General features: G+C 46.3%; 1 protein-coding gene across 1 annotated transcript in view; it reads right to left on the reverse strand.

Annotated features, from left to right (window-relative positions):
- The window catches only part of ATRN (attractin), a gene marked incomplete at both ends in the record, with an annotated part of 172,601 nt that overhangs the window by 97,288 nt on the left and 48,218 nt on the right, over positions 1–27,095 (reverse strand). The window contains 8 exons of the mRNA XM_080619602.1: positions 805–889; positions 4,913–5,067; positions 6,863–7,046; positions 8,393–8,636; positions 11,582–11,672; positions 12,900–13,068; positions 14,904–15,109; positions 17,971–18,099. Coding sequence (XP_080475728.1) covers positions 805–889; positions 4,913–5,067; positions 6,863–7,046; positions 8,393–8,636; positions 11,582–11,672; positions 12,900–13,068; positions 14,904–15,109; positions 17,971–18,099 — 1,263 coding nt within the window. The remainder of the gene's footprint in view (positions 1–804; positions 890–4,912; positions 5,068–6,862; positions 7,047–8,392; positions 8,637–11,581; positions 11,673–12,899; positions 13,069–14,903; positions 15,110–17,970; positions 18,100–27,095) is intronic.

Raw genomic sequence — 27,095 nt, forward strand, 5'->3', positions numbered from 1 at the left:
TATTAAGATGATTTTCATCCTATTCTTGGATGAAAAGAACTGATGCAAAGGCTTAGCTGTCCTTCATAGAAGTAAATGTACGGCTGGTATGCAGTACACTGAAGGAAGCAGGTAGTGAGTGAGTTTTCAGAAGCAAAAAGAGTATCTAGAAGCAAGCCCTCTTTTCCAAGGCAGTGACAGTTATCTGCCTGGCTTAAACTGAGCTTCAAATAATGTCAGTGATTTACAGAAAGTATCCTCAAAGGATAAAGGAACCAGAACGAAAGACTCCTACGAAATATCACTCCTCAAGCCTGGTTCCACAGACTCAAACACAATAACAGATGTTCAGCTGAAAGCACAGATATTATTACAGTGATGTAATGCTTAACAACAGAAACCTCACCTATCATTTCACCTAAATACTGTACCTCACATGAACGTAAAGAAAAATCGCATAGGATAAGTTATGTAAAGTGAAATAGGGACAGATTGAGAAAGCATGAGGGAAAATAAACGTTGCCAGTGCAGCTAATATAGGAATACGAAATAAATGAAATCACAAAATTGCAAGATAAATAAGGAATGGAAATATGGAAAACCCCACAGATTTTAGAAAGAACTGAGCTGAAACAATTTAGTTCAGTGAAGAAGGGCAGACAGGAACAGGTAAGTACTAAAGACACGACAAGAGTGAAGACCTGGGAGCTTCGAGAGGTTTGCAAAAGATCCTCAAGCCCCAGGTCTCAGCGTTACTGATCAATATGCATACATTTACTGAGGCATGAGAAATGCCAACAGCTCACAGCTTGTTTGTAACCTTACCTGTTGTACAGCACAGCAGAATGTCCAAACCTGTTCACGTCGTGATGGAGACCCGGGCGAGGAAGGACATGCCACCGGTCACAAGCTAGGATGAAATAAAAGCTCATCTCAGAATAGTTTCTCAGTATAAGTCATGACTCAAGTTATGAAGCACATTTCTTCCTGAAAGATCCCAAAATACTCGGGATCTTCTGCACTTGGGTCATGACAACCCCACGGAACACTCCAGGTTTGGGGAAGAGTGGCTGGAAACTGCTCATGGAGAAGGACCTGAGAGTGCTGGTCAGCAGTGGCTGAACATGAGCAGCTTGTGCCCAAGCACCCAAGAAGCCACCAGCATCCTGTCCTGTAACACCACCAGTGCCGCAGCAGGGCCAGGGCAGTGATTGTGTCCCTGTACTGGGCACTGGTGAGGCTGCACCTCGAATCCTGTGTTCAGCTCTGGGCCCCTCACTACAAGAGAGACATTGAGGGGCTGGAGCGGGGCCAGAGAAGGGCACTGGAGCTGGTGCAGGGCCTGGAGCACAGTGTGATGGGGAAGGGCTGAGGCACCTGGGGGGTTCAGTGTGGAGAAGAGAAGGCTCAGGGGGGACCTGATCGCTCCCTACAAGTGCCTGAGAGGAGGATGGAGCCAGGAGGGGCTGGGCTCTGCTCCCAAGGAACAAGGGATGGGACAAGAGGAACCGGCCTCAAGCTGCACCAGGGCAGGTTCAGATGGAGCTGAGGAACAATTCCTGCCCCAAAGGGTGCTCAGGCATTGGAACAGGCTGCCCAGGGCAGGGCTGCAGTCACCGTCCCTGCAAGTGTTCACAGCCCGTGGAGATGAGGCCTCAGTGCCATGGGTTAGTGGTGGCCTTGGCAGGGCTGGGGCAGTGGTTGGACTGGATGAGCTTAAAGGGCTTTTCCAACCAATGATTCTACAAATCTACTTTAATACCTATAGAGAAACCATGCCACCCACCACCAAAATGCAAAGCTTGAGTGAATCAGTATAGAGAAGCTCTGCGTTATCTTCCTTCGCAAAGCAGAATGCTTGGTCCTCACCCCAGCTGCCACAGTGCGACAAAAAGGGATGGCTGCAATGGCTCCGCTCCATCATCTAAACACCTCATCAAAGGGAAGTTCCAGGGCACTGTGATGAAGGGGTTATTAGCTTTTTGCCAATCACGTGTAACCAAACAGCATTGACTTGAGCTGCTTTTTCTTCATTACTAGTGGGATTTTTCACTGTGTAACAAGTTCGGTTGTAGCTGTTGCTATGTGATTTCTTTGCAGTTTTGCCCCAAACCAGCATCACTGAGAACAGAGACTTATCTGGTTTATATTTTTCTTTTTCCATTGCAATTATGTTCCTAGAGGGCAGAGATCCATGTTTTTCAACATATTCTTCACTCATCATAGCTTTAGGATTTGTGGTTGTTTTTCTCTTTTAACATAATGTGAGATTATTCCACCCTTTTTCTATTAGCATAACATTTCTAAGCTCTGCCTCATTTTTGACTCGGTTTCTCAGGTAATTTCTCCCTTTAGGCAGCAAGGCAAAAGAAACAACCTAAGAAACATACAAGCCACTGAGCAATCAAAGGAACAAAAGCAGGAGAAGTCAGTCCAATTCCGATCACTTAAACTGTGGGCAGTGCACGGCATCACCTTGGTGGCCTATACCCCAGAGGCAGCTGTATGCAATTTATGCTATTAAAACAGAACAGTCAATCTGCTGGTAAAGATCCGCAGAGCCTTCAAATACTCAAAAGATTCTTTAATAGGATCATGGAATCCCAGACTGCTTTGGGTTGGAAAGGACCTTAAGATCATCCAGTTCCAAGCCCCCTACAACGGGCAGGGATGCCTCACGCTAGACCGTGTCACCCAAGGCTCCATTCAACCTGGCCCTGAACACCTCCAAGGATGGAGCATTTACCCCTACTTTTGGCAACCCATTCCAGTGCCTCACCACCCTCCCAGGGAAGAGCTTCTTCCTTGTATCTAACCTGAACTTCCCGTTTCAGTTTGAACCCATCACCCCTTGTCCTATCGCTGCAGCCCACGATGAAGAGATAAATACAAGATGAAACTGCTGTGCCATGGACTAAACCTCTAAAATAGAGCCCCCAAACCCAAACTAGTACATACAGAGGGCAAAGAAGAACAACCTCCTTCATTTTTGTCCCAGTTTAATTGGGTAAAAGAACTGACCCCAACCCCTGATCCAGCAGAAAATTCTGTTCAAGAAGGCTGATAAATAAAGACAACAGAACCCAGCTGGCTGGATTGAATACAAATAGTGATGTCGAACTTCATTTTTAGCTGTCATGTGAGCCTTTCTCAAAGAGTTTAACTGAGCCCAGCATCACTCCCGAGACAAACATGCCTGGTTCCAGTTCTTAATAAGAGACCTAAGCAAAATTGGACAGCAATTTGCAATTTTATACCCATCAAGTTGTGAGTTATGTGAGGCCAAGAAACATATTTTTCTGGATTAACAGAAGGCCTGGAATGTTTTGCTTTCTAAGCTTCTTCTCCATCTTTAACTAAAGCTCAAGCACTGGAAAAAATGAGTAAGTCTGAAAGTACAAAGAATCCTCTCCTTCCCAACTAAAGGGTTAAGCCAAGCCTAAACCTTACAATGCCCAGGGTTGATTAACCATGCTGTTCAAACCAACACATCTGCTATGGAAACATCCAGTTTGTCATCACAACTGAATTTTTGATGGGGTAAATAGAAAGGTTTTAATTTCCCTCCTGTGGGGAGAACAGATCATTATACAAGTATGGCCACTACATGAATATTTCATGCTGAGGTTGAAGAGAGAAAACAACATAAAGTAAAAACTTGTTTCAAAATAAGAAAGAATGGTTATTTAACTCACAGCAACTGCATTTTGAAGTTAACATTCTGCCTGTGAAGTATAGAGTCCCACACTGGTTTGGGTGGGAGGAGACCTTAAAGCTCCTCCAGCTCCAACCCCTGCCACGGGCAGGGACCCCTTCCACTGGAGCAGCTTGCTCCAAGCCCCTGTGTCCAACCTGGCCTTGAACACTGCCAGGGATGGGGCAGCCACAGCTTCTCTGGGCACCCTGGGCCAGCGCCTCAGCACCCTCACAAGGGAAGAGCTTCTGCCTAAGAGCTCAGCTCAGTCTCCCCTCTGGCAGGTTCAAGCCATTCCCCTTGGCCTGGCCCTACAGGCCCTCGTCCCAAGCCCCTCTCCAGCTTTCCTGCAGCCCCTTTAGGCACTGGGGCTGCTCTAAGGTCTCCCCTTCAGGAGCCTTCTCTTGTCCAGGCTGCCCCAGCCCAGCTCTCTCAGCCTGGCTCCAGAGCAGAGCTGCTCCAGCCCTCGCAGCACCTCCATGGCCTCCTCTGGCCTCGCTCCAGCAGCTCCACGTCCGTGCTCCAGAGCAGGACGCAGGACTGCAGCGCACACGGCTGGGTAAAGGGGAGCTTCTCTTCCACCTTCTTTTATATAATTTCATCTCTTTTTTTCTTCTTCAATGCACCTTCTCTGAACTCCAAATTCACAAATAAATGCTGCCCTCTTCTGGCTTTTCAAACCCACTGAACCCAATCCTTCTAAATAAAATCCACTCGTTTGGCTTTATTGTTTAAGCGCACTTGTGGGGGTATTTGTGCTTATAAAACAAATGCACATTACAAACAGCACAGCCAAACAAGTCAGCCAGGCTGCAGTTAAAACGAGAGCGTGCATTGTACAAGTGGAGTTTCAGCAAGGTCCAGTGCTCGTAACTGCCCTAACAGCCTGCACTTTTGATAAATCACTGATTAAAACACACTTAAAGCATCAGGATAGCTTTAGGGCTGAGATGGCAGAACAATATGCTTACCATTTAAGAAATAACTTTTAATGCTCAAGGTTGGGTTTGAACATTTGACCAAATAACTGCTGCTGTATTTGCCTAGAAATCACTGCGCCAGCTCATACGCTTGGTAATGTGTAGCGAGGTAAATGAGCCTCTCTTCGTTACACATTCTTCTGCAGCGCTCTTAGTAGCATTTGGTATCATCTACCCAGCATGGAAATCAGTCCACGAAAGCTCTTTTGGTCTAGCCAAGATGCTTTTTATTATTACGATCATTTTTGCGACAACTTACCAATATCATATGCCATAAAATCTGAAGAGAAGCACTTTGCACCGTGGCTCATGGAGGTGTCGTTGTGCGTGTTTCCTCCAAACACCAGCATGGTTCCACTCACTATCACAGCCGTGTGCAAGTAGCGGAAAAATCTGCTGTCTTTAAGTATAGTCCTTCAAAAATAAGAGTGTATGTATTAATAACACTGATTAGTAGCTGGAAAAGACAGGACAATTCATACCTCCAAGTTGAAGAAGGTTTAGGGGATCAAAAAGGAGTGTGAGGGCAGTATTTAACAACTTTGTTTCCATGCTGTTTAATTCCTCCTATAATTTCATTTTCTCATCTGCCTGCCAATTTATAGGAGAAATACATCAAGGAAAGCCTCTTCCCAAAGCTATGGGGCTGAAATTCATCAATTCCTTTCCTAGGCATCGCCAAGTGTTCACACTAACTGGGTTTTTGAGCATGATCAGCTAAACCTGCTGATACAGGCACTGCCTGGGAACAGTCCTGTAATTTCATAGTAAACATGAAATACTCATAGTAAATATTAACTAGTCATGCAAATGTCACAGTAACTCCACTTTTAGAGCAACCTAAAGAATCATTTCAAACTGGGCATCATCTGTTCCTCAAAACTAAAATAAACCTCCTATTTTATGGAAATCTGTGCAGCTGCTGACAAGCTTAATACCTGCAAAACTCAAGGCCTCATCCATGACTAAATCATGGGGAGCGTTAATCAGACTTGCTGCTCGCATCACCTTTAGTCAGCTTGATTAATGGCACTGAATACAGAGGGTCACCCTTTGTGGCATTCCCCTACTACCTTGAGAGGGTGGGATTGCAGGGAAACCCTGATGTGGCCACATCCATACCATCACAGAATAGTTCAGGTTGGAAGGGACCTTAAAGATCATCCAGCTCCAACCCCTGCCACAGGCAGGGACCCCTTCCACTGGAGCAGCTTGCTCCAAGCCCCTGTGTCCAACCTGGCCTTGAACACTGCCAGGGATGGGGCAGCCACAGCTTCTCTGGGTACCCTGGGCCAGCGCCTCAGCACCCTCACGAGACTGATGAAATAAAGGAAGTTGATGCTGCAGTGGTTTGGGAGAATACTGTCACATTTGTCATAATTTTCTGCCTATTCAGCCAGATTTGCCTGCTCATGGCTGAAGCAGAGGATTGAATGAACCACAAAAGGAAGCATGGCTGTAACTGGATGTACAATGGAGCAGGAAGGAAGGGGTTTGGCAATTAGTCACTAGTTACTTTACTCATCGTATAGACTCCCAGTTGTTGCAGAAGTACAGGCTATTTTTAAGTCTCACAGAAGAGATACGGTCACTCTAATTTACATGTGTAAATGCTCAAACTACAGTTCCCATGCTCAGAATTCAGTCTCCTTTTTGTCAGGAGCATTTAGAAACAACTTTCAGAAGAACTTCCAATAGAGGAAAATGTATTTCACCTCCACAGCTCAAAGCTGTGAAGTTTTGCTGTGGGTTTTTAATAAAACTCACCTTTGGGCAGAAATAAATCACCGAAGATTTCAGCTTAAGAAATGAACATTTCAAGCAGTTACAGAGCCAGGAGAAAATGGGGTTATAATAGAAGTTCTGTTGCAGATTTAACTGTGGAATGAATTATCACTCACTTGCCTACAGTAGACACACTCATCTGCACAGCCTGTACTGCTGACAAGAAAATCCCAGCCAATGGTTTCTCTGTTCATCTTTAATACAACAATAGATTAAAATGGACTTCTCGGCTCATTCACAGCCTTGATTATATGTGATTACATGATTCCCTATTCATAAAGGGACATAACAATCACAGATAGAAGAGCACAGTATCTATCTTGAATGCAGACAAATGTACAACTGCAACCTTATCAAATACCCCATCCTCTTGTCCATGACAAGCACAGATGATGAGTGGTACACAGGAAGGAGAACTACTTACCACATACGGGTATCAACTTCATATTTGTACAAGTCATCTGCTAGCCTGTATTTGTTGGCACTGAATGCTTTGTAACCTCCATGGATATAAATGGATCTCGTATGTGTGTCATAAACACTACTGTGACCATACCCTCCTTGCACCAAAGCTCCGCTCGTCTGTAAAATGCTCCATGTATTTGTGGCTGAGAAATGAAAAAGGTGATAGAACACGGTTAATTCATCCCCATTAATAAGAACTTACCAACCAATCTCACTGTGGAACAAACTGGGTTTTCTCTTGACTCAGATCTAGACACTGTCTCTGTCACTTCATACCCAGAAATACCCTCCTTCAAGGAGTCTGTTGTCAAGAACTATTGTCAAGTATCTTTAATTGGAGCAGAAATATCTCTTCTGCAGTCATTTATTACCTTCTTTGCAGACAAGCGAAGTAAAAATGAGAGGAAAAAATGCAGAAATAATACATTGCATTTCAATGACATGAAAATGGCTTGATTTGGAATAGCACCCAAGAGCACTTTCATTTTATATCTATATATATATAAAGCCAGGCAGCACTGAAGACAAGTATGACTGCGAAGAACACTGCAGTTAAAAACTAATATGTGATTAATGGTCCTATATCTCACCCACTAAAATAACATTGGTTTGAAGCACTCTAGATGTAACATAATGGCAACTGAAACAAAAATGTCAAATTACATATCAAATCTCTGGAGCAAGTGCAGAATGAAACCCTCACTCTGGCTTCCCAACTCCAGGAAAGATCAGGCACATAAAAAGCAAAGGAATTAGATAGTCTACAAGGTCACATATGGGAAAACCAAATCACTGCCCCACACATCCTGGTTTTCTCCAGAGGAGGAGAACTCACGCAAGTGGACACCAGTGGACTCCAGCGGAACCCCTGGATCAGGATGACCAAAGGACAGAGATAACAGGTCCAATGGGCAGGTAGGGCCACTATTTCTGGCAATAACCAATACATTCCTGTTGGGAATGTCCTGTGCTTAACTGTGTTCTCTTGCAAGCAGGGCAAGGGACATGCCTCCAGAGTGACACTTCAGAGCAGCTGAGTTAGGCACAAGCTCAGTTCATCTGGAGAGCTTCCTACACTTCTCCACTGGCAATACCAGAAACCTTTTGGACTCTAAAATCAGCACCTTCACAGGGAAGAACTTCTGCCTCAGATCTCATCATTCCCCCTTGTCCTACCAGTACATGCCCTCTTTGGGTAAAACAATCTAAGAGCCTAAATCCTTCAGACATAAACCACGGATCAAGTCAAGACTGACTCTGGATCCAGCTGTCCCTCTCTGAGAAGTTGTTTAGAACACAAGGGGGTCCTTTTTGAACCTCATGACTCAGCAAGAGTTAAGCTGCATATTTACTTCCCATTGAATCTTGTTAAATCACTGTCACGCTTAACATCAAACTTGGTTAAATCACTGTTTTGTATCAATCAACATCTTGCTACTTCTCTCTTATGAGACAAGAGAGACTCCATCCGCGACAGGGCCCCACTCACTCAGGTTGTACTCCTGGACGTTGCTGATATACCCATAAAGAGGGCAGTGCCCAAAGATGACGAGCATGACCGCGCTGTCGCCTGGCCCCGTGATGATGTGAGCTGAGTGGCCAACAACCGCGTACTGCTCCTTGGCTTGCGGTGTCACTTGAGCCCAGGTCTGGGTAGGGATGTGGAACACCCACAGCTGGCTGGTCACGTTCCCCGTCGCATCTATTTTTCCACCGTACATGTAGATATCATCCTGAAAGAAAGCAGATTTAACATTGAAAACGAAGGCAGGGAGTTTGGCATTACGGGAACAGCTCAACTTGCTAATACACACAAAATAAAGTTGTGATCCTTTATCTTCTCTCAGCATAAGTTTTTCTCCTCTCTCAAAGAGAAACATATATCCTTCACCAGTCACATTATATATGAAAGCACCCACAACTGCCAGGGTTTGTATTCAAGTCTGTAACGTCAGAATACCTAAAACATACACAATTCACCCAATATCAAGGTATGGAGAGGAAAGGTGCATGGGGCAGGACTGGCCTTCAGGTAACAGACGGAAAAGCAATGGTTGGAAAAGCCCTTTAAGCTCATCCAGCCCAACCATTCCCAGCACTGCCAAGGCCACCACTAACCCATGGCACTGAGGCCTCGCCTCCACAGGCTGTGAACACTTGCAGGGACGGTGACTGCAGCCCTGCCCTGGGCAGCCTGTTCCAATGCCTGAGCACCCTCTGGGGCAGGAATTGTTCCTCAGCTCCATCTAAACCTGCCCTGGTGCAGCTTGAGGCCGGTTCCTCTTGTCCCATCCCTTGTTCCTTGGGAGCAGAGCCCAGCCCCTCCTGGCTCCATCCTCCTCTCAGGCACTTGCAGGGAGCGATCAGGTCCCCCCTGAGCCTTCTCTTCTCCAGACTGAACCCCCCAGGTCCCTCAGCCCTTCCCCATCACACTGTGCTCCAGGCCCTGCTTCAGCTCCAGTGCCCTTCTCTGGCCCTGCTCCAGCACCTCAATGTCTCTCTTGTAGTGAGGGGCTCAGAGCTGAGCATAGGATTCGAGGTGCAGCCTCACCAGTGCCCAGTACAGGGACACAATCACTGCCCTGGCCCTGCTGTGGCACTGGTGCTGATACAGGCTATATAGTGGAGCCTGGAGAATAATTCAACTGATCAAAAGCAGGGAAGATGTGCCTCCTTTGGGGTGAGCTGACTTGCTCTTTAGATTTCACTACCTGTCCTGACTAGGTCTGTTTTCACCATAAATGGAGCTCAGAGGCTCCCAAAGGTACTCAAAGTTAGCACCTGAAGTCAGTCTGAAGCCCTCCCACAGCCTGCAAATGCAAACAGCAGAAGATAGCTGGTAAGAAAGGCAGTTAGGATGGAAATGCCTGTGTATGTAACATTAAAAGTACTTTGCCTTCAAAGTCCAATTTAATGTACTGAAAAAACGAGCACCTTTGCAAAGAAGGGAGCCAGGATAGACAGGGTTCTATTAAACATCCTGTAAAAGCTAAGTTCCAAAACTCTACCCAGTTTCCTTTGTGGGGTTCTCCAGGCATCTCAGAATCCACCAAAGCATGTAGTGGACCACTGTCTCCCTATGGACAAGGTGGCAACCTTGGAAGAGGAAATTCTCTACTATGGCTGGTGCTTCTTGGGAAATTCCAGAGAACTACAGCCCATCATTGCTGATAAACCACTCACCATACCCTACTGTTGAACAGTTATTGGGAGATTGTGCATGGAGCCCTTGCAGGTAGGGATTTCCATCCTCCCAGGCTGCTCAAGTGTTCTGTTTGTGAGCAGTGCTGCCTGGAGTTGTTTCAAGTGTTTCTAATTATGCTCTACATAGGCTTGCAGTGTGATGAGCTAATTAACATTTCAAAACCAAAGGTCACTCAAGGATTAGCTCATTTCCTTCTCAAAGACCTTGCCATCCTGCTCTCACATGGCCTGCACCCACAGCAAGGCATGCAGGTGAGAAAGGAGCTGAGAAACAGGCAAAGCCACTTCTTGTTTCAGATGCTGGAAGAACACATTCATGGGTCTAATGCAGAAGCAAAGCAGGCTCCAAAACTCCTTAATTCACCCGCTCTGATTCAGTGCCTTGGACAAGGGAGCTCATGAACACATTTACGTGGTCTACACAAAAGGCAGATGGGGAACGAGATGAACTCCAGCAGACTCCAGCCATCAGGAATGTCTTGTAAGCACAGACAGCAAGAAGGAAATAACGCATCCACTGACCTCAGTCAGCCCTAATATCTCTGAGAAAAGGGCAAAGAAGCAACACACAGCAAAAGCACTAGAGAATTCCTCTGACACCAGCACAAGGATTCATAGAATCATAGAATAGTTTGGGTTGGAAAGGACCTTAAGATCATAGCAGGAGGGTTGGAACTGGATGGGCAGGGACACCTCACACTAAACCATGGCACCCAAGGCCTCATCCAACCTGGCCTTGAACACCACCAGGGATGGAGCATTCACAACCTCCCTGGGCAACCCATTCCAGTGCCTCACCACCCTCACAGGAAAGAATTTCTTCCTTAGATCCAATCTAAACTTCCCCTGTTTCAGTTTGAACCCGTTACCCCTTGTCCTGTCACTGCAGTCCCTGATGAAGAGTCCCTCCCCAGCATCCTTATAGGCCCCCTTCAGATACTGGAAGCTGCTCTGAGGTCTCCATGCAGCCTTCTCTTCTCCAGGCTCAACAGCCCCAACTTTCTCAGCCTGTCTCCATACAGGAGGTGCTCCAGCCCCTGATCATCCTCGTGGCCTCCTCTGGACTTGTTCCAACAGTTCCATGTCCTTTTGATGTTGAGGACACCAGAACTGCACACAATGCTCCAAGTGAGGTCTCACGAGAGCAGAGTAGAGGGGCAGGATCACCTCCTTCGACCTGCTGGTCACGCTCCTCTTGATGCAGCCCAGGATACGGTTGCTTTCTGGGCTGCGAGCGCACACTGCAGCCGGCTCATGTTCATTTTCTCATTGACCAACACCCCCAAGTCCTTCTCTGCAGGGCTGCTCTGAATCTCTTCTCTGCCCAACCTGTGGCTGTGATTCCCTGGAGTACAAGTACACACAGGGCCAATCATGGACCAATGCTTCTCCCAAAGCAAAACTGATTTGTTCAAAGGGGTGCGCAGAAGAAGGGAAAACCAGCTGGGAAGTGAGGCTGCAGCACTGAACTTACCTCATGTAACGCCAGGGAATGACCGTATCTCATCTCTACTGAGTTCACAGTGCTGGCCAGTGGGAGCCACTCTTCAGACATCAGATCATACCTGTATAATACAAACTGAATTCATCCTCTGAGAAGTACTGAAGTTGAGAAAATGACTGCTTGTGGGAATACTACTGCATTGTCTATTAAGCTATGACTTAACTTACACCACACGGTCCACCCAGAACAGCAGAACAACTTTACACTAAGCTCAGATAAGTACCAACTACTCAATTAAATAAAACCTGCCCTGGTTTAAAAGGCACTTTTTAATGATGCCTTTGTCATTCAAGTGTATTTTTTCCTGTGAACTCGAAACAAGATAAACCCTCTGCCCTGCAAATCGCCTGTGGCTGTTGAGATAAAAGCATGAACCATGCTCGCCAGGCTGACAGCCTTAGAAGATACAATCACCTCTGAGAGAGCATTCAATGAAGCCACAGGGTATATACAGAAAACTCAGGCATGACTTTGAAACAGTAAATTGTGGATGTAATCAGCAACTAAGGGTGCATTGTGCATGTAATTCTATAACTAAGGGGTGCATTTTCAGCTCCTCTTTAACTTCCCCTACAGGAACTATAACCTCTGGACCCAAGTACAGGACACACAGCTCATGCTTAGGCCCATGAAAGAGAGGTATGCAGGTAACCTTGATAAAGAAATCCAGCTTTTGCCTAAATGTGCCCAAATCCCATCAAGCACAAGAGGAAATGGAAATGTTTGGGGTTTTATTCTGTTTGGGTTGTTTGCTTTTATATTTAATGAGGGATTTCCATTTGTTATCTTAGTTACTATTAAATCTCTGAATTGCATAAATGTCACCATCCCAAATGTCACTCCCTGTTTGGCATCCCAACCATTATGGGTAAACATCCATAGCAATCAATATGTATTAATTAAGGAACCAAGCACTCTGAAGTCACACAGATATAATAGAAAGAAGGGCTAATAACACTGAGGCAGACCTACCCTCTTTGAATACAAGGCTAGATATAACTGAGGAGCCAGCCCAGAAAGCCACAGTGAACAGTTAAATGCTGTCAGAAGCCGATGAACCAAGGATTCACTGAACATCAGGAACACCATACCTTTCCTTTTCCCAAATTAGCACCCTTCAGCAACATTTTCCCACACCTCAATCATGAATCCCAGTTTTTATTAGGGCTGTTTTCCCCTGGAGACGAAGCGCAGGCTAAAGCACAGCATGTCAGATGGCATCTGCTAAAAATAATCCTCATATCTGAGCTCCTCTACTTAAGACTTTATTATCTGGGTTTATACTCACGCTAAAACCTTCTGAGAGTCAGAATGATTGAAGACATAGCCTCCAACAATCCACATTTTATTGTCGTGGATGACTGTTTTGTGAGATGCTCTAGGAAGTTTGGGAAGAGAATATTCGTCCCGGGTCCAAAACGACTGGTTTGCAGGAACAGGGATTGAACAGCCAGGACCTGGGAAAATAAGGTTTTAAAATCAGGTTGATTCCTTTCCAAAGCCTGTATTCAGCTAAAGGTCAATACCCTGCACCAGGGGTGACAAACAGGTAACGGAGCTCAGTTTTCCTCTCCTGTGATTTGAAGGCGCACGATGCATACCCCTTCCCCCTCCACACTAATTGGGTATCTTCAGCACTTTCCTACCTACCATGTGCCCACCACAAAAGCCCCAACACAGCTTGCAAAAGCGTCAGAAGAGCTGCTCAGCAGCATGCTGTAAAAACCCAAGGGTCTATAACTATCTTCCCCTCTTTTCATTCCTCTCCTTCCCAGTCATGAATTGCTCACTTCTTTTTTCCTGTGTTTCTGCTGCTTTTAAAATGATCTTCCTCATTGCCAGGCAGCTCCCTGTGACCTGCCCATGCTGTCAGTGACCCGCCCATGCTGTCAGTGACCCACCAGACTCCAGAAAAGCATCAGGAGGCACTAAACTGCATAAAAGGAAGGCCACCAGAAATGCTGCGAGGGCTGGAGCAGCTCTGCTCTGGAGCCAGGCTGAGAGAGCTGGGCTGGGGCAGCCTGGACAAGAGAAGGCTCCTGAAGGGGAGACCTTAGAGCAGCTCCAGTGCCTAAAGGGGCTGCAGGAAACCTGGAGAGGGGCTTGGGACAAGGGCCTGTAGGGACAGGCCAAGGGCAATGGCTTGAACCTGCCAGAGGGGAGACTGAGCTGAGCTCTTAGGCAGAAGCTCTTCCCTGGGAGGGTGCTGAGGCGCTGGCACAGGGTGCCCAGAGAAGCTGTGGCTGCCCCATCCCTGGCAGTGTTCAAGGCCAGGTTGGACACAGGGGCTTGGAGCAAGCTGCTCCAGTGGAAGGGGTCCCTGCCCGTGGCAGGGGTTGGAGCTGCAGGAGCTTTAAGGTCCCCTCCAACACAAACCATTCCATGATCTTCCTACCACCTGCTCTTTTATAAAGTTCCATCTGATTCATCACATCCACATTTCTTTTCTACCCTAAAGGCTCTCACACTTACTATTCCCACCTCATTTATTCCTTAGCACTTCTGGATGCCTCTGGCTGTTTCTTTACACCCTTCCATGTTCTGTGATACCCTCCAGCCTTTTAGTTTTCCAGGGCTGGCAAAGAGATGAGCTTTAAGAACCCTTCCATCCCAAACTAGTCTGTGATTCTAGGATAAGGGGATGTGGTCTTCCAGCTGAGTACAAGCCCTGAAGTATACCTGTGGCTGGTTTTACATCCAAAAGGCGGACGTGCTAACCTCAGTACTGGGTGCACTCTCTTCAGGATGCTCATTTTGGTAACCTGGATTCTTTCCACAGTGCCTAACACACTGTCAGCTTCTGCAGCACAGCTCAGTGGTGGTAGGAGGTGCTGCCAGCACTGAAGCTGAGTGCATTTCATACAAGACTCATTCATGCATATCAGTCTATCTTTGCAAAGGGAATATGCAAGTTTGGTCCAAATCATTGCTAAGATAGGGCTGACCAGCACAGCTGACATGAAAAGGCATTTCGTGGGTTCAATGGTGGTACCAGGCTCAAATCTGCTTTAGGTACAGGGGAACAAGGTTTAAAGCTTTTATCTGAAGCCTACACACAACAGGTTGGTACTTTTAAAAGTACCGACCTGTAATAGTTGCTTTTAAAAGCACCAACCTATCACAGTAGCTTTTAAAAGCATTTGATACAAATCAAGTATGATCTTTTGGTATAAAAACAGAGATACCCTGCTTTCAGCAAAAATGCTATTACATGTCCAGCAAAACACTCAAACACTCCCAGTTAACCTGGAAGTGCATAGACAAGGCATCAAACATTGCTCAGGAGACTCACCTTGCCAGCCTGCAGAGCACAAACATGCCTTGGTATCATTGAAGTTGCAGTGTCCTCTCTCGGGTGCCCCACAGTCATTTGTGCAGTAGGGAATATCGCAGGCTTCTCCCTTCCAGTATTTGGCACATTCACATTCCAGAGCATTGCTGCTGTTATTGAGCTTGCACTCCCCTCGGCCCGAGCAATTATTGGGACACATATTGAAACTGCAAACATCAGGGAAAGGAGCTCTGTCAGTAATGAAACAGATTCCCAAGCTGTTCCTCTTATTAATGAATACAATATAGAACTTAATACAGCTGTGTGTTAACATGCAAACCCACAGAGAGCTGCTCATCTAGAACCTGATGTCATGGACCCGCAGGGATTTGCCGCCTATAGATTGCCTATATATTGTCATCTACAGAGCTACTCAATGAGTTAAACTTACAACTTCTCTGAAACAAGTATCAATATTTCTAGCCAGTGGTAAGGCAAATGAATTGCCTCAAAACACCCAACAGTAAGTGAGGGGTTTAATCAGTGCATAAGGCTTTTGTGGTGTCTAATTTATACTGAGACTACTCACAATTAGGTGCTATTCGGGGATCAGCTTAGCAAGGGAACACACTTGAGATGAGCCCCGAGCCAAAGATGGGCCTGTTTTGCATCATTTCTAATTATACAGTATCTGTAATGTAGCTGGGCAACATCAGACACCTCCTTGGTGAAGACCCAAACTCAGAGATCCTATTCATTTCTGAATTCCAGGTTTTGACAGGCCATCAATCAGTATAACTCACAATATCCTCCCTGTCACGTGACAAGTGGAGTCACTGGCTCCAAGACCCCAATTTCACTAGTGTTTGTTGGGTACCTATGTCCAGTAATAACTAGAAAGACTGTTGAAGCTCAGGAAGTACAACAAGGTCCTTCACGTGGGTGGGGGCAACCGCAAGCACAAACACAGGCTGGGCAAAGAATGGATGGAGCAGCCCTGAGGAGCAGCACTTGGGGGTGTTGGATGAGGAGAAGCTCCCCATGACCCAGCTTCAGTGAGCGCTTGAGCCCAGAACCCCCCCGTGTGCTGGGTGCACCCCCAGAGCGTGAGCAGCAGCTCAGGGAGGGGATCCTGCCCCTCTGCTGTGCTCTGGGGAGACCCCCCCTGCAGCCCTGATCCAGCTCTGGGGCAGCAGCACAAGAGGGACGTGGAGCTGCTGGAGCGAGGCCAGAGGAGGCCATGGAGATGCTGCGAGGGCTGGAGCAGCTCTGCTCTGGAGCCAGGCTGAGAGAGCTGGGCTGGGGCAGCCTGGACAAGAGAAGGCTCCTGAAGGGGAGACCTTAGAGCAGCTCCAGTGCCTAAAGGGGCTGCAGGAAACCTGGAGAGGGGCTTGGGACAAGGGCCTGTAGGGACAGGCCAAGGGCAATGGCTTTAACCTGCCAGAGGGGAGACTGAGATGAGCTCTTAGGCAGAAGCTCTTCCCTGGGAGGGTGCTGAGGCGCTGGCACAGGGTGCCCAGAGAAGCTGTGGCTGCCCCATCCCTGGCAGTGTTCAAGGCCAGGTTGGACACAGGGGCTTGGAGCAAGCTGCTCCAGTGGAAGGGGTCCCTGCCCATGGCAGGGGTTGGAGCTGGACGAGCTTTAAGCTCCCTTCCAACCCGAACCAGTCTGTGCCTCTCTGAAACTGAAATATCAAAACAAATACAGCCTTTTACCTACTGCTGGCAGAAATATTAGCAAACCTTATCATCAGAACACATAGGACATAAACCCCCCAAAAAACCCAACAAACAACCCAGTACTTGTAGATTGTTTGAAATAATCAATAAGGTGAAGAGTTAACGAAATAAAAGAATATCTTAAAGGAACTTATAACTGGCCCGTTACTCCCTAAGAGACGCCCTTGTACCATAACTGTGCAATACAGACAGCGGGCAGTAGATGGTGACATGGTTTATGGGATCAACCAGCCCCTGACAACGCCGCAGCTTCAGGGGCTGTTCCAAGTAACCTGTGCAGGCTCATTTCCTTCGGGAGCTCTCAAGGGGTGCTGGATACCCCACGTTTTACAAAGGCTAAGAATCCACTGTACATTTAGGTGCTTAACGAGGACGAAAGCACCAAGACGGGTATTCAAACCCCTCTTTTTAAGGAGAACATTCGATTTTTGCACAACGTCCGTTGTGACCAAGGATTTCTCTGTGAAACAGAGATCAGAACTTCTGCAATTTACACCCAAATTCACATCTCCCACAGCAGCACAAGCATGATTTGGGCTGTGAATTTGTTGTTCCTGCATATACCTGATCCTCACCAGAAGCAGGACATTCTATCTCTGTTAGTATGTCCACACTGGAATCGTTTAATTCCAAACAAAACTTTTCCAAAAGCAGTCCATGAATTAGGGAATCCCCTAGAATAACTTATAACAGCTTATCAATAAGGATTAAATACATATTAGGAATCCATGTCTCCCTTGGAGGCACGGGTTCCCTGCCCATGGCACGGGGTTGGAACTGGATGATCTTAAGATCCTTTCCAACCCCAACTATTCTATGATTCTAAACAGAAGAATCTGCCTATAACATTTAATGCACGAAGCAAAGACAACAGGAAAAAGAAGCCAGAGTTAAGTGATTCAATCCAAGGACTGAATTAGAAAGAGCATCCCAATGAAAACCTCAACAGCAAGCACAGTCCAGTGCCCCAAGTGAAACATGTGCTCAGGCAAAGGTGTGTTTGTGCAGAAGTATCTATGCAGAATGCATAAGAACAGCCACGTGCACAATATCCATCAATTCTGGTTGACTGAATACAACCAAACACAGCTAATAACATAAAATAAATGACATGATGCCTTTCAGAGCAAACATTTGCCCACACTTACAATTGACAACTGAAGGTAATGCCGAGCACATTACAGTTATTAGCTGTTGCAAGGCTATAATAAAGATACGAATGTAAGTATCAATATCTACTCATAATGACATGCTTCAATGACAATTGCTTTATTTCAGGACAGAACTGAGGAAAGAGGAAACCTCCTTTTACTCAACCTGCAGCATCACTTGGAAGTGGGACTACTTACTTATATGTGATGTTAAACCCTGTCAAATTGTAAGCAGCATCACTGAAGAAGTGCAGAAGAGCATATCCAGAAGTAGCTACAACTTCTGGTACCGTTTCGTTGCTGTCTTTCTCAGGAACGATAAGACCACTGGAAAAGAAGAACAAGAAAACAACGTTGGAAGGGAGATAAAAGGGAGCGAAGCAACAATAGTGAATGCATCAGTATTAATAAACCAGTTTAAACTGAAGGTATTTATGTGCATTGGAAGTAAAATGAATCTGAGTAATCATCATTTTCACAGAGCAGTGTTTTCAGATTGTTTTTCTTTAACAGAACTCCTTAAGTACTCCAATATCTGGCCAATGTGAATGTGGACAGCCAACCAACCCTCGGAACAACCCTGGTCTCAAAGGTGTAAGAACTCTCAAGCCCATCTCAGGAAGATAAAGCCACATTCTTTAGGGACCTGTTTATTAAGCCCTCTTGCTTGGCTTAATTACCTGCACTACAATAGCCATGTCACTGACCGAGGAACGCAGACAAATTGGGATGTAGAGGCTATCAAGGCTATCATTCCTTCTAGAAGAAGGAATGGCTGCAGAAAGAAATGTCAATAGAAAACCCTGAAGTAATCAACATGGCTCTTCTGAAAGATAAACGTGGATTCAAAGTATTTCATCCCTGGAATTACTCAAGGCAAGGCCGGACAGGGCTTGGAGCAAGCTGCTCTAGTGGAAGGCATCCCTGCCCATAGCAGGGGGTTGGAACTGCATGAGCTTTAAGATCCCTTCCAAACCAAACCATGCTGTGATTCTATCATCTTCCCACCACCTGCTCTTTCATAAAGCTCCATCTGACTCACCACATCCACATTTCTTTCCTATCCTAAAGGCTCTCACACTCTATTCCCACCTCACTCATTGCTTCACACTTCTGGATGCCTCTGGCTGTTTCTTTACATCCTTCCATGTTCTGTGAGATCCTCCAGTTTTTTAGTTCTCCAGGGCTGGCCGAGAGAAGCGAGGATGCTGGGCAAGACCATTTACAGTATTTGAGACTGGACACAGTACAGACCCATATAATGATCTGCCAAAAGAACTGGAGTAAGCTGACACAGAGACTGAATGCCTCCTGAATAGAGTAACTACTACCTATTTACCTATTGTACCGAATAGTTTGTATATGAAAGGGAATGTTTATTCCTCTTAACAGAAGCCTGACAACAAAAGAAAGCAGTCGATTCTTCCCTCATACAAAAGACATAAGAGCAGGCATAAACTTGAAGTCTATTGAATTTATATTCTTAAGAGCCTTTATCTAAGCAAAGAATGTTGTTTACCAGCAACTAGTCATATCAGCTTTTACTCCCTCATACAGAAGCATCTTTCCTCAGCCTCAGCCCTACTTGCAGAGCCAAAGCTGAAGCTTTTTGACAAACAGGGGGGACTTCAAATCCCAGAGAGGAGCACTTCATGCAGAGAACCACAGGCAGCACCAGAAAGGCTTGGGAAAGCTGCCAAGCCTGGTTTTGTGCCCTGTGACTTCTGAATATCCGAGGGTACCACTGACTAAAAACCAACAATGTAAAGAATTTCCCCCCCGAAAAGAACTTACTTTTCCTCTTCTTACATCTATTCAGAACCGAAAGCAAATGCATTTGAGGACAGGATAAATGAGTTCCAATTCCCAAAGAAAACACTCGCAGCTCTTCACAGCAGCCCATTCATATCCCCTGCAAAGTGCTCTTTTGTGACCTGAATTTTGCTGTTCAAATGCAATAGAAGACACTGCTGCACTTGAAGAATAGCAAGCACTCAGTGATCCTTTCTAAAAGCTTTTGCTATAGAAGTTAGAATCACAGAATGGATCATAGAATCACAGAACAGACCATAGAATCCCAGCCTGGTTTGGGTTGGGAAGCTCCTCCAGCTCCAACCCCTGCCACAGGCAGGGACCCCTTCCACTGGAGCAGCTTGCTCCAAGCCCCTGTGTCCAACCTGGCCTTGAACACTGCCAGGGATGGGGCAGCCACAGCTTCTCTGGGCACCCTGGGCCAGCGCCTCAGCACCCTCACAGGGAAGAGCTTCTGCCTAAGAGGTCATCAGGTGGTGTTACCTACATCTGGATAAGGCTGCAAACAGCCCTTTCTTGCACAACAAATCTTACTGCGGACAAAAAGGAATCCATCATTTTACCAACATGCCCTAAAACCAGAGGAACCTGATCCCATGTTTTGGCCAAACAAGTCCAGCACATTTGCTGACATGCAGCTCAGTAAAGTATTTCCTCGTGAAAAAGCCAGTTGTTTATTTCCTCTTGCAGATTGCAAGGATATGGGGTTAAGAGGTAAAATTCACTGCCTTTTGCTCCATGGGTAAGAGTCTATTCCATAGGCTTGCGATGTGAAGATCATCTCTCCCAAAAGACCATCTCCTGCAACACTAAAGAACAAAAGGACTAATATACTTCTCTTTGCTATTCGGTTCCTAGTTTCCCTTTGTAATGCAAACTGTAGATGTGTCTGCCACAGGAAAACAGACAACTGAACACAACTGAGGGTAAGGCAAAGTGCAGCTCAGGGACAGGAGAAAACTCCTTTGTTCTGGTTTATTCTTCTCCAGTCTTATTCTTGCAGCACTTATCACTGATACTAGAGGGCAATCTAGGAAGGCCCTAGAGAGGGGAAAATAACAACAGCAAAGAATAAAAGTCCAGAGTGCACAGCGGTAGTGAGAGAAGACAAAAATGCCCCCCAATAACCTTTCCTAATAAAGGGAATAGCACTGGACAGTTTGTTTTCTCTTACAGATCTTGACTTGGGATCTGTTTCAGATGAGGGCAGGTACCTCCATAGCAGATGCCCTCACCACATCTCCCATTTGTTCGTTTCTTTCCGTCTTCTCCTGACGATACACACGTAAATATGCTAAAGAGGATGTTATCCCACCTCCACCAGTTCAAAGCAGCCGGATAAAACTTATGGAGATTGGAATTTCTTTCAGAGAAAGCCAGGAGGGAACACAACCCAAAACAACACTCAGGTCCTTGAAAGGTTGAACCCGGAAACCCATGAATAAATCAGTGTGCGCACAGCAGCCTTTTGAATAAACCAGCACAAGCAGACTTTATGTGATCTGCCATGAAGAAAAGCCCAGACAGAATCAGAATGATCAAGGATTATGCAAAACTGCCTTCTAAACTACAACCCAGAACGTCTCCGAGCCTCGGCTGGCCAAGAGCAGCCTATTTCACAATGTCCCGCTTCTGTTTCTTTTCATGAGGTTTCCAAACGTTTCACAATCAGCACTACTCCAAAGCAAATAAATACTCCTACTCAGTTAAGCTGCCTAATGACGTTATTTCTTACACGCTGAAAGGCAAGCCTCTGCTTTGCCCTGAAACAACTCCTAGTTAACATGTGCTGGATTTGTAGTCAGCAGCACAGTGAGAAACAGCATCCAACAGAACGAACTTCTCTGACACCATGCAGATAGAATCATAGAACAGTTTGGGTTGGAAAGGACCTTAAGATCATCCAGTTCCAACCCCTCTGCCATGGGCAGGGACACCTCACACTAAACCATGGCACCCAAGGCTTTGTCCAACCTGGCCTTGAACACCGCCAGGGATGGAGCATTCACAGCCTCCCTGGGCAACCCATTCCAGTGCCTCACCACCCTCACAGGAAAGAATTTCTTCCTTAGATCCAATCTAAACTTCCCCTGTTTCAGTTTGAACCCGTCACCCCTTGTCCTGTCACTGCAGTCCCTGATGAAGAATCCCTCCCCAGCATCCTTGTAGGCCCCCTTCAGACACTGGAAGCTGCTCTGAGGTCTCCACGCAGCCTTCTCTTCTCCAGGCTGAACAGCCCCAACTTTCTCAGCCTGTCTCCATACAGGAGGTGCTCCAGCCCCTGATCATCCTCGTGGCCTCCTCTGGACTTGTTCCAACAGTTCCATGTCCTTCTTATGTTGAGGACACCAGAACTGCACACAATGCTCCAAGTGAGGTCTCACGAGAGCAGAGCAGAGGGGCAGGATCACCTCCTTCGACCTGCTGGTCACGCTCCTTTTGATGCAGCCCAGGATACGGTTGCTTTCTGGGCTGCGAGCGCACACTGCAGCCGGCTCATGTTCAGTTTCTCATTGACCAACACCCCCAAGTCCTTCTCTGCAGGGCTGCTCTGAATCTCCTCTCTGCCCAACCTGTGGCTGTGCCTGGGATTGCTCCGACCCAGGTGTATATGCCACTTACTTTGCTCTCTCTGCTACACCATAGAAAAATGGCAATTATTTAAAAGCAAAGAGCATCTCCTCTATTATTTTTCCTTCATCTGCTATGCAAGCAGCATGGTGATGGTGTATTCATCATTTTCTCCTGAGACACAACCTGCCAGAGGGGCAGAGATCAAAAGCATGAGAAGCTCTGCTGAGAAGAAAACAGCCACAAAGGAAGAAGATGGGAGCCATGAAAGGAAAGGATGAAAATACAGCGTATGGATCATAGAACAGGGTGGATTGGAAGGGACCTTCAAAGGTCATCTAGTCCAACCCCACCGCAATGAGCAGGGATATGTATCTTCAACTAGATCAGATTGCATGGATTATGGAGAAGTAAAAGGATAAAGGTGATACTGAAAAGTCACTATTTTCAATCCACCAAAATGCAATGTTAAGCAACGCTCTTCCCCTAGTTTTTCAATACTTTGATCCATCTGGCCACACACATAAGCAAAATGACACCATTTCTCCCTAATTAAAACAGTTCCTGCATCTCACCTAATACACACAACGATGAGTGAAAATAAACAAGCCAAAAAATAGGAATGACAAGAGACTACAAGTAAATCAGTGCCAAAAAATCAAAAAGGGAGGGAGAAAATAAGGAGACCTCAAATTTATTTTCTTAAAGGAAAAGCTCCAATACTTGTGCAGCAAAATGACTGCCAGACTTTAAGGAAACAAAGCAATCACCTCTGTACCTGGCAGGATGACGGAGCAGATCTTGCTGGAACACATGCAATGGACATGGACAATAAGGATGTGATTGGTGATGGCCAACACAGCTTCAACTAAGGGTAAATCATGCCTGACAAATTTGGTGGCCTTTATAGTGGGGTTAAACTGGTAGATAAAGGAAGAGTAAGAATGATATCTACCTGAACATGGGCAAACCATTAGACTCTGCCCCAAGGGACATCCTTGACATTCCAAACATCTCTAAACTGGAGAGGCAGGGATTTGATGGATGGTTAAACTGGTGGATAAAGGAAGAGTAAGAATGATATCTACTTGAACATGGGCAAACCATTAGACTCTGCCCCAAGGGACATCCTTGACATTCCAAACATCTCTAAACTGGAGAGGCAGGGATTTGATGGATGGACCACTCGGTGGATAAGGAATCAGCTGAATGGTCACACTCAAGGAGTTGTGGTCAAAGGTTCAATGACCAAGATGAGACCAGTGATGAGTGGTGCCCCTCAGGGGTTGGGACCGGCGCTGTTCAGCATCTTTATCAGCAACATGGACAATGGGATCGAGACCCTCAGCAAGTTTGCCAACACCACCACACTGTGTGGTGAGGTCCACAAGCTGGAAGGAAGGGATGGGATCCAGAGGGACCTGGACAGGCTGGAGAGGTGGGACTGTGTGAACCTCATGCAGTTTAACCAGACCAAGTGCAAGGTCCAGTCCCTGGATGGAGCAGTCCCAATGAGGAGGACGTCGGGATGGTGGCTGAGCTCTTGGAGCAGGCCCAGAGGAGGCCATGGAGATGCTGTGAGGGCTGGAGCAGCTCTGCTCTGGAGCCAGGCTGAGAGAGCTGGGCTGGGGCAGCCTGGACAAGAGAAGGCTCCTGAAGGGGAGACCTGAGAGCAGCTCCAGTGCCTAAAGGGGCTGCAGGAAAGCTGGAGAGGGGCTTGGGACAAGGGCCTGTAGGGCCAGGCCAAGGGGAATGGCTTTAACCTGCCAGAGGGGAGACTGAGATGAGCTCTTAGGAAGCAGTTCTAGCACCTTTCTTGCCATTACAGTAAAGAAGTACTTTAAAAGTTAACAAGTTATTTTAGTTCCTAGTGCTGGAGAGACAGACCATGCCACCGGCAATGGCACAAATCCTTTTCCTTTATTAAACCTAAAGACTGTTCTCATTCAATACTCATGCAGCTCAGTACAGGATACCTGAGTTAACGAAAACAAACTCAGAGTCTTCAGAAACAGTGTAAAAGAATCAAGCAAGTGAAGAACTGAAGAAACTTTCTGCTCTAAACTTCCTTGATGCGCCTTGATTTAACTCGGCGGATTTATCTTTTCAAAGCCCTAAAAGAGCATCTCTCTTGCTCCATCCCGTCAAACAGATTTGGTGGTTTTGAAGGGGATTACAGGTTTAATGAACAAAAGCAAATCTGATACAATGCGTTTCTATTTCTCTAAGAAATGTGACTTTCTACCACGCAGACACTTTGATTAATAAATCCTCATGCAATGCAAGGATCAGCTGGCTTATGGAGTAAATGTGAACAAGGGAACGTCACCCAGCAGGTACATCCCTAGCAAAAGCCCAAATACATTTGCTCCTCACCTTATACCAATCCCTTCTTTTATTCAATATTCTAGAAGTTATTGGGGATACAAAGAAAACAAATAGAACAAAATAATAAATATGTAGAGGACAGGCTGCTCCATGAACTGTGTGATCATGATGACTGTATTGCAACACAGTCCAGCACAGGGTTTTAATGTCATACAGAATCCCAGACTGGTTTGTGTTGGAAGAGAGCTTAAAGCTCCTCCAGCTCCAACCCCTGCCACAGGCAGGGACACCTTCCACTGGAGCAGCTTGCTCCAAGCCCCTGTGTCCAACCTGGCCTTGAACACTGCCAGGGATGGGGCAGCCACAGCTTCTCTGGGCACCCTGGGCCAGCGCCTCAGCACCCTCCCAGGGAAGAGCTTCTGCCTAAGAGCTCAGCTCAGTCTCCCCTCTCGCAGGTTAAAGCCATTCTCCCTTATCCTACAGGCTCTCTCTAAGGTCTAAGAGCTGGGACATCAGTTTAGCTTTCCCTATTGGATGAAAGACAGAACTCCTTCAACATTCTGTCTTCTATCTTAAAGCTTCAGTTTGCTTTTAGTGCTTTGTGTTCATTTCTGTCTTTCTTGGAGCACGTCTGTAGGAGGCTGTTCATAGAGTAACATGGTTCTGCTGATGCCCTCCTCACACCAGGCAGTGTGTGGGTAAAAACGTAGTTCCAGTTGCTTTTGCTTTCAGAGATGTCAACTCTGATTACTATTGTAACTATTTTAATACTCTTTATTTGTTCATCATGGCAGCAGCTTCTAAAGCTTAGTAGAGAATCTGAGATACTTGCAGATGAACTTCTTTGATATGGTATTCGTTAAATACTTGGGTTTGGTTATTTTTTTAAAGCTAAATCCCATGGTTTATGTTTATATTGCTGAATTATCATAAAACCATAGAGTCCCAGACTGGTTTGTGTTGGAAGGGACCTTAAAGCTCCTCCAGCTCCAACCCCTGCCACGGGCAGGGACCCCTTCCACTGGAGCAGCTTGCTCCAAGCCCCTGTGTCCAGCCTGGCCTTGAACACTGCCAGGGATGGGGCAGCCACAGCTTCTCTGGGCACCCTGGGCCAGCGCCTCAGCACCCTCACAGGGAAGAGCTTCTGCCTAAGAGCTCATCTCAGTCTCCCCTCTTTCAGCTTGAAGCCTAACCAAGCAACCCAAACCATTCTGTGATTATGAGGGTGGCCAAGCACTGGACACTGGCCCAGCGGATCAATGAGATCTCCCATCCTTTAGAGAAATTCCCTCCGGACTGGGCAAAGCCTTGAGCAAGGGCCTGACCCTACACTGAAGCTGACTTTAAATGATCACAGCAGAGTCCCTTCCAACTCAGACACTTTCTTCACCTTGATTCAAATTTGGGTGGACAAGTGCCACGTTCACTTGTAACTAACGAAACGAAGGCGAGTTGCTCCTGTTTTCTGAGGGTACAAGAGGCACCACAGCTCAGCAAGCAGCCATGGGGTAGTCACTGCCATCCATCAGCATTGTCACCAAGACATCCATCTGCCAACCTGAACTGTCCATTTGGCAACCAGGACCATCCATTTGGCCACCAGGCCCATCTATCTGGCATCGGACAACAACCACGAGGTGCTCCCAAGCGGCTTCACCCCCGGTGTCAAGGGATGAACCATGGCCAAAGGTCTTGCACAAGAAGGGTTGGTTTTAAAGAGGAAAACACCCTCAACTGACGAGCACAAAGTGGAACGAAAGGTGCAAAAGCAGCTCCAGTCAATGTTTAACATGGAATCGGGTTAAAACCAAAACCACCAAAGTTCACAGATGATGAGAGCAGGTCATCTGCATCAGATTGCTTCATTCTGTGCAGAACACGCTGGATTTTCCACTTCCTCCCCGTTATTGTAGTGCATTTTTGAAGCAGCACATTTACCCACCCTCATGTTGCCTTTCATCACAAATATAAACCAGCAAAGATATTTTTAACCAAGCCTGATAGAAAACCCTTTAATAGCAAAAAAAGCTCCATGTACAGGCCCAGACTGCCCTGGGGGCACTCAGACTACCAGGGGTTTAGTAAACAGCTTAACCAGACACTTGCACTGTGTAAATGTTTGCATTATGCAAAGATGTAGCACAGTTATAAATTGATAAAACCCATTCAAAGTTTCTCCATAGTCCAGTGCTGAGGATTTCCAAGATTATCTTAGAGTCAGGGTAAACACCATATTGTGAGCAAACACAAGCGAGCATCAGAAGGTCAAGCATACAAGATGAGAGCAAGGAAGGAAGCGAGGGCTTGGGAAAGTGCTGTTAGAAGCAAGGGAGGTAACAAAAACTGAGCTTTAGAGGGAGGAATTTACAGTGTTTATCAACAAGCAAAGTGTCCCACTGTACAAAGCTCAGCCTTGCAAATCCCCTGGCACGGAGCATAAATAGTGAAGAGTGCAATGTGGTTATGGCTAATACTAAAATCTATTATAAGCAAAGAAAAGAGCTAAAATATGAAGACTGCTCTTGAAAAATCCTGTGCATTTCTATCAGAGAAAGGTATTTTCAAACAGAGGCTGTTTTGCACTTCATCCCAATAAGAAGCTTCTGCTATTT

This window comes from Psittacula echo (genome assembly GCF_963264785.1).
Source record: "Psittacula echo genome assembly, chromosome: 1".
Lineage (NCBI taxonomy): Eukaryota > Metazoa > Chordata > Aves > Psittaciformes > Psittacidae > Psittacula > Psittacula echo.